The sequence below is a fragment of the Podarcis gaigeae genome, assembly GCF_964106915.1.
Source record: "Podarcis gaigeae genome assembly, chromosome: 12".
Lineage (NCBI taxonomy): Eukaryota > Metazoa > Chordata > Lepidosauria > Squamata > Lacertidae > Podarcis > Podarcis gaigeae.
In genome coordinates, this window is record NC_139688.1 from 18,498,887 (window position 1) to 18,514,076 (window position 15,190).

At 38.4% G+C, this 15,190-nt stretch overlaps 1 protein-coding gene across 6 annotated transcripts in view; it reads left to right on the plus strand.

The window, feature by feature from the left end:
- PARD3 (par-3 family cell polarity regulator) overlaps nucleotides 1-15,190 on the plus strand; it is a 563,676-nt gene that overhangs the window by 312,109 nt on the left and 236,377 nt on the right. For all 6 annotated transcript variants that reach the window (XM_083704625.1, XM_083704626.1, XM_083704622.1 and 3 more), the window contains 2 exons: nucleotides 736-827; nucleotides 3,663-3,746. In XM_083704625.1, coding sequence (XP_083560751.1) covers nucleotides 736-827; nucleotides 3,663-3,746 — 176 coding nt within the window. The remainder of the gene's footprint in view (nucleotides 1-735; nucleotides 828-3,662; nucleotides 3,747-15,190) is intronic.

Sequence of the window (15,190 nt, forward strand, 5' to 3'; positions counted from 1 at the left end):
GGCCAGGAACGGCACCACTACACGAAATGCTCACAGACTGTAGTTTACCTCCTGGTGTCCCATACTCCCTTGCTATATGTTTTAACACCTTGAACATATCAGTCCTCAAAATTGTTTATTACAAATGACTACTGAAGTAATCTACAAAAAATCTGGGCATTATCCGGAAATGCCCTATATGCCTAGCACAATCATGAGTATTTATAACCATCTCCTTTGTTTCTGATCTTTCTGTATTTTATCAGTGTGAGGAGTATACACATGAATGGGGCATGGGGAGAAATCTCAGGGTTGTGTGCTTTCTTCTTTATGTGCAGAACATGCAGTGTGTGTGTTTGTGGTATTTTAGGTTGTTCCTGTTTTTACACTCTTAAAAAAATAGTATGTCACTGAATTATTCTTATGAAAAGAGCATCTAGTAAATATAATTAATAATAAAATGATAAGTGTCAATTATTGTAACTTAAGATTAAAGCTCACTGTGTTGTTTCATTTATCAAATTGATTTTTTAAATAAACTTTTCTTTATATTAAGAATAGCACTTTGTGGAGCAATTTCAAATATTGCATACTTGAATATAAACCTTTCTTCATTACTGCTGAATACGAATAGTTATATCAAATTAATTTTGATATTTCTTGTGGGATGGGGTGAGGAAGCAATTCTGGAATAAATGTTGACATCCAAAGGTAATTCAAATGCTTATGTGGTACTGTCACTTTTGTTCTGACCAGGATGAAGATGGAACAGAAGAGGAAAATAGCAGAGTTGAACCAGTCGGGCATGCAGATGCTAGCCTGGAGAATGCTGGCAACTATTCTTTAGAGTAAGTTTATTAATAGCATTGCATGTTTAATTATAACACCAAAGATACAGCACAGTAGCAACACTTAAGCTGCTACACTTAAATTATATTGTTGTTCAAATCCACTCTATACATTTTAAGCAGTATCATACCACTTTTTAACAGCCATAGGTTCCCCAAAAGATTTGTTAAGGGTAGTGATGGTTGTTAGAAGACCCGCCATTCTCCTCACAGAGCTGCAATTCCCAGGGTTCTCTGGGGAAATGGTTTGATTTTTAAACCACTCTTGGGATTGTAGCTCTGGGAGAGGAATAAGGGGTCTCCTTAGCACCCTTAACAAATTACAGTTCCCAGGATCTTTGGGGCTGAGGGAGAGTAATAACATTTAATAAAGACTTTCGCAACATTTAATAATGGCCTGAATTCATAAGATGCCAGTACAGGTGGCAACCATTTTGCATCCATTCAATTGATGTGTGACGTGCAAGTTGTTTTTGACCTGGGAGAGAGTGCAAACGGGGAGTTGCTTGTATTCATTTTTTTTTTTTAAGCACAAGACCTCTAAGCATAAAAGCCCTGGGTAGATTTAGAACATCAGTAAGCACATTGGATTTTTATTTATTTTTTAATCAGGGAGCATTTGCCAAAAAGAAAAGCCATTTTGTGAAAAAAACTGTATTGTTGCCTTCACTAAGAGTTATGTGTAAGGTAGATATGGAGTTTTTATTCAGATAACCAATTTTTATGTGGGAAGAATCTGTTAAAAGATATACATCATTATCTTTGGATGTGCCCATTTTTACCATGGCAAGAGAATATTGGCTTATTCAAGCTATGCAGAAAAAGAGAGAGAGAGAGAGAGAGAGAGAGAGAGAGAGAGCGCAATCACTCAACAAGTAATGAAAAATCAATTTGGCTGTTCTCTTGAATTTTTCCCTGCTGTGTTGCTTCCACTTATATTGCCTGGTACTCATGAAGTTGCACTATAAAATGCAGAAAACTCCCATGTTCATTCCCCAGTTCAGGGTGGGAAAGACTCCTGTCTGAAACCGTGTAGAGCTTCTATCAGTTCCTGTAGACTGTATTGAGTTGGATGGCTCAATGGTGTGATTCTGCATAAGGCAGCTTCCTGTCTTATCCCAGTAAAATGTGTGTCTTTAGAACTGCTGACCCTCACCCCCTAAATTTCTTGTTACTCTGACATCTCATAAGCTGCTTTGGAAATCCTGCTTGGTTTCAAAAACAGTTTTCTGTTAGACATTATCCTAGTGATGGGGCTGTTATTCAAGTGAAACATGTATTAAACACTCTTAGACTCTTAGATCATTCAGAATGTGATATTGGGTATAGATTATTTTTTTTTACATTTGTTAATAGTTCTATTTAATGGAATATAGTATTGCTACTCTCTTAGAACAACTCTGTTACAAATAAAATATGAATTATAAAGACAATTTCATAGAAAATCAAAGTAATTAACATGTTTGCCTTTTCCCCAGTATCCGGTTTAAATAGAATTCCTACATGAACGGTTTAACCAGTGAGAGCTGTTCTCATTTAGTCAGTAGACCCTGTTTTGTTGGGTGGGGAATCCTTTGCTAATTTGACACCCCTTTCTGAATAAGCTGCCTTCATGGCTGACAATAGCTTTTGAAACTCAGGTCTCATGGGTCTAAATGACTAATATGATAGCATATAATCAATGAGTTGTTGAAACATGACATCAGGATTTCACCATATTTCAGAAAACTAGTGTAGCCAATAAGATTCCATATAGCCGCAGCTGCTGCTGCTATTACAATTTATTACCACCCTTCACTCCAGAGCCCAAGGGTGGGTTACAAAAATTAAAACACAATATTGAAAAGAGCTTAAAATAACAAAATTACAGAAACATGGTGGATCCTAAAGATATACATCTCAAGTGTCAAAAGCCAGGGTAAAGAGCTGTATCTTCAAAGTTTGCAGTTGAATCTGCAAGCTACAGTTTATGTTGATTCTAGTTTGCTGTAACTTCTAAATTCACTGAGAATTGACAAACCATAGTTAGAGCCATTGTTCTACCTCAAGGGGCTGGCTGTACCATGGGGAGAGGAGTGAGCTCAGGAAGTTGAGTGCTGAGCAGACAGGAAATGAAAGCCACTCTAAACTATGGTTTGTATGTTCTGTGTGTAGAAGTTTAAACCATGTCGTGAGTTTTTAACTATGGGTATGATAAACCATGTTTTTCACTGTCTGAATGCTTTTACTGTCAGTGTTAGTGCTTATCCAAAATGGAATATCAGTGCCGTTGAATATATCCACCTGACCACTTAGCCTGTATTGGAATATATATATTTTAAAAAAATATTCATGTATGTGGCATTTTCAAATTATTAAAAAATAATAGATTGTATTTTATGGGGAGGGGGAATTGCATTTTAACTGTTTGCTTTCATACAATACAATTATTAGAAATAATAGATTTAATTTTTATTGGGAGGGGGAATTGCATTTGAACTGTCTGTTTTCATACAATACAATGGCTTCGCTCTCAATCCATGCAAAAGCCAATCTGAACCCCCACCTGTCATTGTTGAACATAATACAATTCATATAATGGATTAAGCTTACCCAAAACATTAGTTCACATTTCATTTGATTTATTAACTGAATTATTTTTGATGATTGATCTCCTTTCATGCCATCAGATTAATACTGAGGTATGTAACATTCAGTGCTCCTATCATCACTACCAATTTTCAAATATCTTTGTGTGTGTGTGTTTGTTTGTGTTTGTGTTTATGTGTGTGTGGTCCTTTTTTTGGTTCATTTACGGTACATGTTCATGTTCCCTCATTCATCATTGTCTCACAGTGATATGGTAAAGCTCGTTGAAGTCTCCAATGACGGCGGCCCTTTGGGGATCCATGTAGTACCTTTCAGTGCCCGAGGCGGAAGGTAATGTATTGTGTAGGTTTTTAATTGAATCATAGCCTCCTATATTTTCGCTTCCACTTTTATCTTATGTGTAGCCACCTATGGAGGGGCGAGGGTGTCTGTTTGAAATAAAGCACGATCTTTTCAGAAGAAAATCTTGCTGACTCTAAGCCATACGAAAACCTGCCTGTAAGTTTAACTGCACTGGCCAAGGTGAGGATGACAGAACCTGCTTCCTAATTTATAACATAAATTATTTTCTGTCCTAATGTGGAGCTGAATTGCAAGGATGTGAATTATTTCCATCAAGGTGTCATAAAAGTTTATTCTTGCCTTTTACCTTGGTTTAATATTAGAAATGTACTTCATGCAGCATTTATCCCTGGCTGCTTAGACCATCATTTACCACACTGGCAGCATCCAAAACCACGAAGACACACTTCTGTGTGTAAATTTCCCCCCCACTCAGACTTGAAAGGAGTAAAATTTATGGTGATGGTGGTGTTAAATAAAGCCAGCGGCATGAAGTATAGCATGGTTTTTGATCTGCTGCTGAACACAAGTGTGTCTTGTATTGCATTGCATGCAAAAAGAAAAAGGAAAGGGGGGAATGGGAAAAAAAGATAACTATCTATGAGTCCCGAGCGATGGAGATAAAATGAGTGCTATGCAGATGATATGGCCATTTTCCGATCTTCATCTGTAAAGAGAACACTCAGAATCATAATGCTCACTTTATTGAGGCAGGATTTTAGTGTTTAGGGTCTTTGATTGAATGTACTTGGAAAATTAAATGACCTATAAAGCAATTATGATTCTGTGCCAGGATTTAAAGCTTTGTGGTGTAAAGGAAAATCCTGGCAATTCCTTGAAGATGTAAGTAGGACTTCAGGAGGTGGGGTGGGGAAGAGAAAGAGATTACCTTTATCTTGGGAGAGTAATTGCATTCACATTTTCTGCTCTCTTTGGTGAGAAAGGACCAAACATGCATTTTATAAATGTAATCTTGGATTATATATTGAAGGGGTATTATGTTTTGACAAGTCCACCTATCCATCAGCAATTTCACTTTAAATTGATTAAAAGCAAATGTCACTGTATATCAAATATATCTTATCAACTGCTTTTCATACTTGATAAATAGGGGAGTTCTCTCTCTCCTTGCCCCCAAGAATGATGAATGTGGTATAGAAATCATTCATTCCTGAGTATTTTTTTTTTTTTTAGTTAATGGCTGACTAGGTACAATGGCATGTGGTGCTGTGACAAAGTAATAATTTTCTTACAGCAGCCTTCCCTGGGGACTTGGGAGGTAAGACTAAATGCTGCTATAAGACTGTCCCTCTTGTGAATGATCTGGTATTCATTTAGCTATGTATTCTAGGTACAAGTGGTAGTTGCTGCTGCTGCTGCTGAATGACAGCCCCTGCTCCCAAACATAATAAACCAGGATGTGTTATGCTTTAATGTTGCTTGGCTGTAAAGAAAAAAGTAAGGCTTAGCTAAAGTGTTGCTTTTCCTCATCAATAGTCTGCCACCTCCCAAATTAAAAAAACAAAAACAAAACTGGTGAAAATGTGAATTCAATGAGTTGTATCTAGAGAAGGCAACTCACAGAATTTTCTCTTCCCCTTTGTCCCTCTGTAGTCCTTGTGCCTGCCACAAAGTCTCTCCAGAGGGTAAGGGGGACCTTTCAGATAGTGAGTGCTGTGTTGTGCTTGGCTGCCACAGAAAGAGGCTGGGGGCATACAAAATTGGGCAAAGGAATCTTCACAAGCCCTAGTTGGGCATCTGTGAGAATTTGCAGAGGAGCAAAGTTACCCCTCTATAGCAAAGGTACAGCTCCCTTCACTGCAGAAAGGATCATTGAAGGCAAGGGAATTGGGCTAGGCAGACAGGGGCAATAGCAAACTCCCTCCATTTCCTCACATGACTCTGATTTTGGAAGTAGCTAAGTAACAAGTGATGTTTCAAGCCAACTTCTGTTAAGAGCAAAATTAAATTAAAACCATGATGTTAGCGGGAAAAGCCTTGCACCTTTCTTTAAACAGAAGAAGCAAAGCTCGTAAGGAAGGGCTGTGCTAACTAGATCATCCCTCCTTGTTTGGAGAAATCAGGGGAAACAAACTCCAAAGCCCTAGAAGGAGGGGGTTGAGAGAGGATCAGGAAAAAAGACAAAAGACATGAGATTCCAGTGCATAGGAGCATAGGTATGCTATCTTCATTTCAGTCATGGATAGAAAATGTATTACATTGTTGTGGAACACAAGTTCAAGCCTTTTTCGAAGGCTTGGCCTTGACTCCTGTGGTGAATTGCAGCTGCTATCTCTGCCATCTTTGCAATGTTTTTGCTGTCAATGGAGCTTATGTTTTGCACATAATGGCGCTATAAAGGCTGCATAAATCAGGTCAAGACATTGTGGTGAGGAAAAATAATATATTTCAGTCTGAATGGACATTATAATCTCAAAGAGCAGACTCTCAGGTCAGCCAAGAAACACTACTCAGTGGCAACTTTACTGGTACTGCCATTGCGAGAAGTGTTATGTTTTCCTGGGAGGGCAGGAACAGGCAACCCATTAGTTTTTCATTAAAACCGGGGAGCTTTTATTTTTTTGTATATTCTTCTTCTTGTGCTCAGTAAAACCAATTGCCGATGTCATCCCCAAGCTGCTAAACGTGGCATTTGTCACTGTAAAGATCAAGGTATTCAGAGTGAAGGGCATTGCAGTTCATCTATCATCCACATCTCTGTGTCAGGTATTTAGAAACAAAACAGGATACTAAGTGAATGGCTGCTGGTGGTATTCAGGACCTTCAGCTTGAGCAGGGTCAATTTGAACATTACAGCGCTATTGGGGAAATTCCACAAGTCCTTGGAAGTGCAGTTCTGACATAAGTTTTTTTAACTGTGTTTCAGGGTCACTGAATGGGCAGTTGCTGCTGTTATAATAATAATGCTGTCATAATAAATATTGTTGTAATAATAACAAGATATATAGCCTGCTAGGGATGCGGGTGGCACTGTGGGTTAAACCACAGAGCCTAGGACTTGCCAATCAGAAGATTGGCGGTTCAAATCCCCGCGACGGGGTGAGCTCCCGTTGCTTGGTCCCTGCTCCTGCCAACCTAGCAGTTCGAAAGCATGTCAAAGTGCAAGTAGATAAATAGGTACCACTCCGGTGGAAGGGTAAACAGCGTTTCCGTGCGCTGCTCTGGTTCGCCAGAAGCGGCTTAGTCATGCTGGCCACATGACCTGGAAGCTGTACGCCGGCTCTCTTGGCCAATAAAGCGATATGAGCGCCGCAACCCCAGAGTCGGTCACGACTGGACCTAATGGTCAGGGGTCCAAAGGGTATATAAAGACCTTATATAGCCTGCTATACTCAATGGTCACTTTTATTGTGTGGAAAATAAAAGTAATCCAGTTCTGAAATACAGGTTTAATGGTTCCTGTGTCCTCTATGTTTAGTATGTCCATGTCAAAAGTCATTGTCATATAGAATGCCTGCCTTCTGCCTTGGGATCTTTGTCCGGACATCCTTTTCAAGGGTCTTCAAATTCTGACTGGCCTTTGTGACCAACCACAAATGGGTGTCTGCCAGGATCTCTCTCTTTCCACAAGGAGCAGGGTCTTGCCTCTGAGCTCAGGCTGCACCTCTAAAATGCAGTGGGAGGTCACAGACAATCCCGTACCCTTCTCTCCAGGTCCAAGATTGTATCTGGGGAAGTGGTGGATGATTCTGTGCAATGCAAAAACAAGCTTCTGCTGCTCCCTGCAGCTTGGATCTAGAGGTGTGGGGCAGAGGCTTACTATGCCTCTGGATTTGCTCAGAGCACCCAGCAAACAGCATAGTTACAAGCCACATATCTCTGTCTCAGCAGGAGAAAGACCAGGGAGGAGCAAATTGTCTCTCTTGGAGCCCTCACGCTCATGAGTTTGTACTAAGCCATAGTTAGTGAGATGCGTTAACAGGTTCTTTGTGCAAATGATATACAAGAACAAATCCAGAAGAATCATTTCCCCTTTCCTTCAAATATTATATCATATAATAATTACAGTATAATTTTTTACTATAATAGCAACTGTAACCTAATTTGAGTGGTTTGGTATTAATCTATAGAAAACCAGCTGTGCATAGCATTGTTACAAAATATTCTCTCCTTGTTATAAATAAACCAATTAAATATCCAGGAATTTCACTTCAAAGAAAATTTAATCTAGGAGCTCAGGACATTGATCAGAAATTATTAAAAGAAACAATGAAAGATTTAGGTCACTAGACAAGATAAAGGTATCCTTTTATCTTAGTCAGGTAAAATAGCTTTGATAAAAATGAATCTATTACCTAAAATATTCTTCCCCCGTTCAGAATCTACCAGTGAGGCACAATTTAGCTATTTCACAATTATGGCAGAAAGTTACTCTTAACATTCATGTAGAATGGTAAACCTCCAATAGACGCTGGAAAGACATTATTTAAATCTGAATTACTTGGGGGTATAACATTATCAAAAATTAATTTATATTATTATGCATCTAAATTGATAATGAGAGTCTACTGGGTTTTATTGTATATAGTCACAAGCCCAGCAAAATATGAATTAAAAATGCCCTTTAGTTAATTAACTTTGGTTTCCAAAATTGGATCTTATCATTGGAGAGATAGATAAGACTATACTAAATACATGGTGCAAATTAAAGGTTCAACGTAGCCCTGGATCATCACCATACGTATTGTTTTATATATATATAGAGAGAGAGAGAGAGAGAGAGAGCGCAGTTTTCCTTGATGCACATTTGGAAAATCTTTCTTTATGGTACAATTTGTATTAGTTCAGTCTTAAATCTATGATGTAATAACATTCTCTCTCTCCCCCCGCCCCTTGGAAATTATAAATTGATAAAGTGCAAGGACCAAGAGCTATTTTTACTAGTATGAAATATTTCAAGAGCCAAACAAAGGATATGCTGAGCAAGTGGTATCAGATGCTTCAAGAGTTAGAAAAGTTAAATTTAATTTGAAACATAAATTGGAAACTGCTCTGGACAATACCAGGATAGGGCTTGGAGAAACCCCTATCTGAAACCACTCCGCAGAGCCAGTATTAGTTAGTTGTTGATGATGATGATGATGATGATGATGATGATGAAATTAAATTTCTAGGATCACCGGGCAGTTTACAATACAAAAAACACAAAAGTACATAACAGTAACAAACAAAACAATTACACACACCGTTTTAAAGTCAATAGTTTGTTTAATTAGCCAAAGGCATGGAAATAAAGGAAAGCAAACTCACCTCCTTGCCCTTCCACCAGTAGGTGAAGCCATTTGTTCCAACAGGCTTCTTGGAACAGACTATAGTTTTAATAGTTTTTATATATTCGTGCAGTTTTACTTTCATCAGTGTTTAATTGTTTGTTTTTAATGATAGTTTTTTCCTACGTTTTTAGCAGTTCTCATTTGTATATGCAAGTCACCTTGAGTCCCATCAGGGAAAGGTAGAGTATAAAGAAATAATAATAATTTCATCTGCTTGCTTGCTAATGGCATGCTTCTCTTACTAGCCACCAGAAGGCTGAGATAATTTCTCAAAGGATAAAATTCATCTAAATAAAACTTAAATAGCAACACAACAGCATGTTGTAATAATCTGGCTGTGCTGCCAAGCAAAAGTGAGAGAGCAGAAAAATGTTGGATTCCAAACCATGAAAGATTGGAAGAGCAGGGTTTTTTGGATGACTCACTTTTTTCATCCCAAGATCCTGGGATGGTAACATAGAACAGAAGTAGCCAATGTGGTGGCCTCCAGATGTTGTTAGACTGCATAGCTGATTGTCAGGGATGATGGGACAGAGTTCAATGGCATCTCGAGGGTACCATATTGACTAAGCATGTTGAATATGGAAATGATGTGTAGAAAGGGGATGACAATTTTGTAGCTTCCCCACATACGTGACTAGTGCAATCAGCTGCTTGGCTGAGCCTTTTATTATATTGCTGAGATGCTTCAAAAAGTGTTAGATCTGAATGGAGAGTAGAGCCTATTTTACGGCAGAGATTATCATAAACTAGGAGTGGGGGAAAGAAATCAGAGAAGCTCTGTATTCTTAGGAAAGTTGTCATGGATCATTAATTATCCTGACATGTTAGGAATTGCATTTTGACAGATTGACATACCATAGGCTTATGGATGGCTTGTTAGGGGATTTTGGTTGGAGGATAATCAAGTGGCTCTTTAAGATTCTGGAATGGCATACAGAAGACATCTAATTGTGGAGTAACCCGGAAAATCATAAATTGAGAATAGTGGGGCTGGGTATCTTCACTCATTCAAATAGATCTGAGGAGCATAATCAGACAACCTCTCTAACAGTGAAGTTGCAAGGCTTGAAATTCAGTTGCAGCCCTTCAACAGATCTCACTGTGCAAATAATTTTATCCAGTTGGTTGAGAAGGGGTACAGGTAGGCTAACCCATCCCTACATAAAATACATTGTGACGGATTTTAGTCTTCCATATTGGTTCTATTTCTGTCATGTGGCTTTATTTTTATATCCAGTGTGTGCACGAGAGCAACTTTCAAAATCTAAAGCTCATAAATCTTTTAGAAATTGCTCTTGCATTTTTATCTCAGCGTGGCTATGCCACCTCTCGCTTTGCAAGGCTGCTTGTTTTTCTTTTATTTATGCTGCATCAGCTATGAAAGCACAGTGAGGAGTAACAGCCTCATAACTGTAAATGGCTTAGAGGTGTTCAGCTCTTAATGCAACTTGAGCCATTTAGGGCTTCCCGACATTTTAGTTAATTTATTGGTTCAGGGTCGTTGTCCCCCTTTGTTTTTGCAGTTTTTTATTACTTATATTACCATACTTCTTGTAATATATTTGTTGATTGTGTTAATTTTTTATCTTGTATTCTTAGCTGAACATGGATTCTGAAGCATCTGTTTGGATTATTTAGTTTTCAATCCAAGTCCAAATACAGTATAGTCTAAAACCATTTAAGATACCCATTTTACAATAGCTTAAAAGTGAGGATTCACTGTCTACCAACCCAGGTGGTTATGTTCTACCCTCCACTGTTGAAAGCAGTATATATCTGAATAGCACTTGAAATCCATCTCTAGCAAATGTTGTCCCCATCTTCTAAATGGTTTGCAGGGAGGGAGGAAAAGCCAGGTAACTACTGACTGGTCACTTGACCAGGAAAAGTACTAGAATAGCCAATTAAACAGTTGGTCTGCAATTATTTAGAAAATGATCCTGTGATTACTAAGACCCAGCATGGGATTCTCAAAAGCAAGTCAAATCTCATTTCTTTTTTGCTGTTGTTGATACAGTTACATGCTTGGTGGATCAGGGAAATGCTGTGGAAGTAGTGTATCTTGATTTCAGTAAGCCTTTGACAATGGCCTCATGATATCGAAGAGGATCAGAACCAGACAAGTACCATTTTAGGCCAGCAGCCACTATAGGCCAGAGGCCATGACCCTGAGGCTAGAGAATCACCTATTGCTTGCTTGCTTTTTGTAATCTCTACCCCCCCCCCCTTTGGAATGTACTGTTGAGGAACAGCAAGGAGAACACCCCCCTGTAACAATAGTGAAGATAAAGAACAAGTAGAAAAAGCTTAATAGTGTACCTTGATTCTATGGCAACATATATGTTAACACTTTGAAACCAATCGGCATGTAACACAATATACCCTCCTAGGCATGCCAACTCTAGGGGGCTGAAGGCACATCAACCCCCTTAATATTTGTTTTAAGAGAGCTGGGCCCACTCAGTCTTGAGGTGGCCCTGCCTATTGCAGGTCCAGTGGCTGGCTCCTCCAGAGTGCTTGGCGTCTTCTGTTTGCACGTACAGTCACACATGCACAATGCATGTGATGTGATGCATGCTGGGGGGCCCCAATCTTGGGGGCAACCTAACGCCTCTGTACCCTCCTGATGACTTGATGTAAGCAACATGTATAAAAATACCTCCTCAACACAATACCTATGAGCCTCACAACCTTGGCCTCGTGGTTCATGAGGAGAGATTGATTTGGATGACATACTAAGCCAAATCTTGCCTTAGCCTAACACAGCTTGGGAGGGGGGAACCCATGGAAGAGCAGAGAAGCTGTGAGTTCCCCTCTGGCCACAGTCATGTGAACTAGGCTAGTGATGGTAAAACACATACAGTAGCAAACTCCTCAGGGAAAAGACAGGACCGCTTAAGGGACCATTTCTGCTTAAAGGTCCATTTCTGTTTAAAGGCCACAGTGCATAGGTCTTATCTAAAGACTCTACAGGAATTAATTTTATGAATGTGGAATTTATATATAAAACACCACTGTCCAACCTGGTCAAGGCAACTCACAATTTTATATAATGTATTAAAAGTAATTCTAAAACTGCTTCCTGAAAATATAGCCCCAGCCTAAAGTCCCTTATTATTGTCATTATTAATCCATTCAATTGCTAAACTGTCCTTCATCAACTATTATCCCAGGGTGGATTGAAGAATCAACTTAAATACATTAAAATAATAAAAGTTAGTAACCAATTAAGCACAAAAAGCCAAAGAGACATAAAAAAAATTCTGGTTCTCTCTTTGGAAGAAAAGAAGGCCTACCATTTTAAATTATACCCACTGGGAATTATAGTGAGCAGGACTTTGAACCAGGTTGCTGAATTTATCTACATGACCATATGTGCAGGTGCATGGCTACTTAGAAAGAGTTGGTGTGAACCGAGCCATATAAAAAGTAAGCTGGGGCGATTATGTGGTCTTGAATTTAGCAATGCCTACACAGATTGACATTCTAACCAAAGCCTAGCTCCCTTCCAATAGCAGCCTGCCCATGTTTTAAGATCTGCTAGTGAAGTTAAATAGCTTTAAGGAGTGAGTTGTCTCCATCTTGAAGCCCCAACCATGTAACACCCTCTCCAAGAAGTATTCTGACCTTGTTATATTTTCCAATTCCAAGTGAGAACTTTTATCTTTGCCGAGACATTTTAGTTGTGCAGTCTATCCTATTGTATTTACAACCCCATAAAGTTGTTTTGATTTGTAATTTGGGTATATGACCATTTTTGGCTTTATCTTATATAGTGCCCTAGTATCTAATTGATGAAGGGTGGTTCTAAAATCTTTTAAGTGAATACATAAAAAAAATACAATAGATGCATCTCATTTATTTAATCTTCTTTGATAATTGCAGTTTAAATAACTGCATTTAACTACCATGCATCTTTCAAAATAGCAACCTCCTAAATAAGAACTCCGACTGATTGTGTCAGCCTCTTTGTTTTCACTCCTTTCACCCCATGGGGTTTTGAAATTATAGTTAATGATTAGAAAATAAAACACAACTCAAGATGCTATGCAACAGAGTTCTAAAAGGGAGAAAGATAGCATTTGTAATTCTGGATTATAAATAATAGAGGAACCTACCAATGCAAAAATAGTTCTCAGATGTGTATTATAATTGTATGTGATAATTGCAGCTGACATACCCTCTGCTGGATATCTTTTTATTCATTTTTTAAATACTCGTGACAGAAGAGTGGGAGCAGGGATCTTAGCATCTTCCTTAGTTTGGTGAACCTAGAAGTGATTTTTTTTGGAGAGAGAGATGTTCATGTGTTCTCTGTAAAAATAATTAACCAGATTTGTTTCAGACTTTGAACAATATATTAAACTACTGAAAATAGTTTCTTATGATGAATAGACCACCCACCGTCTACATTTAGCACAAAATGAATGTGTTAACTTAGGAGATATTATTGAAATTTCCAGAGTCAGACAATATGGTTTGGATTTATGAAATACAGTTTATTGACTTTCTTTGGGATTCTCAGTATGTAATAGATGACATTTGAAACTTAATCCTGGATGTTAAAGATGACATTGTAGGGAGGGAGAATAACTGTGTTAAAATTATCTGGCATGCCAATCAGTTGCAAAGAGCTAAAAGGCTTAAAAGTCATGAAAGGGTTTATAATCAGTAGAGGCCCCTAAAATGTCTGAAGGAGTGGCAGAGGAATAGAATCAGCCCTTTTGGGCTCTGAGCAAAAGTCAGGCTAGTCCAGCATCCTGTTTTCCACAGTGGTGAAGCAGATGCTTCTGGGATGTCTACAAACAGAATATGAGTGTGATTGCTGCCTCTTGTTGCAACCTCCAGATAAGTGGTAATCAACAGAATTCACCTTCTGAATCTGGAAGTTCCATGTATCTGTTTTGAGTAGTAGATCAACCAAACCTCCACAGTTTGTCCCACAAGTTCCAAAACACATGGCTGTAGTTGCATTTTGCAAGGGGAACACCAGTAATGAGCAAGCTGCCTGCCATGGCTCATCTTCTCATTGAGTATTCCCAAGGTTTTCCAGGTCACAGTTTGAAAGCCACTGGCTTAAATCAGGAAAGACACAAAAGCTTGCATATATTAGAGACAAGAATGTTCTTAATCATGGTGGATTAAATACAGTGCAATGGCTTTTGATCCAGTGGGACTCATCTGCTATTGAAAGAGTAAGGGAGGTGATGATTGCCAGTTCCCCCTTCCTACTACATTGCTCTTTTTGTGAATCGGCCCTTGCACCCTCTTCTCTTATGTTAATGGATGCAGTATTTCCTTGGCAGAGGCTTGACTTATTTCTTAAATTAGGTGGAGGTACTGAGAATTTACTTAATTAGGCAGAGGATATTCTGGTTTAATGAATAAAACAAATACTTTGCTTTTTTATCAGTTAAGGAGTTTCAGAAATTTAGTGATTTCACAAGTATGTTCACATCCTGGGGCAACAGGTCATTTCCATCTTAATTTCTATAATAGACCTGTGGTTTGAAAAATTACATTTATGATAGGATGTTAATATTTCATCTCTTCTCCCAGACACCTCTGCATTTAATAATGAGTACCGGTATGTTAATTTTATTTCTGTATAATGATAGCTGTTGCTTCCTGTTTTAAAGAAAGTTATATTTTGAATCTTCTAATAATAATGTAAAACACACCTTACTACCTACACAACGTTTCTCATCTCCACTAACTACATAAGCTCTTAAACAAGTCGAAATCTTATTAATCCTGTCATGCGATAACAATGTGTAATAATAAAAAAATCTGTTCGTCAAAACTGCAATTACTTTCATTAAACAAAACCCACAAGTTAAATTAATGTAAGAGAGCTCAGTTTAAATGCTGCATCTGTTATTCACAAATATTGTTTTGTACCTCCTTTCTATAGTTGCCTGGGCAAAAACATGCACAGCTGAAGAGATGTAATTATCACACGGCTGAAGGCCAACCACAAGTAGGCCCCACACATGGCAATTAGATGTTTTGTATATTCAATAAATACACAGCCGTGAGAGTGATTGGGTTCTATATGGGAAGTGAATGGGCATTTAATGGGGGGCTCCAACTCCAATAAGCAAGTAGGGTAGCCTAAGCAGATTTGAACCTGTG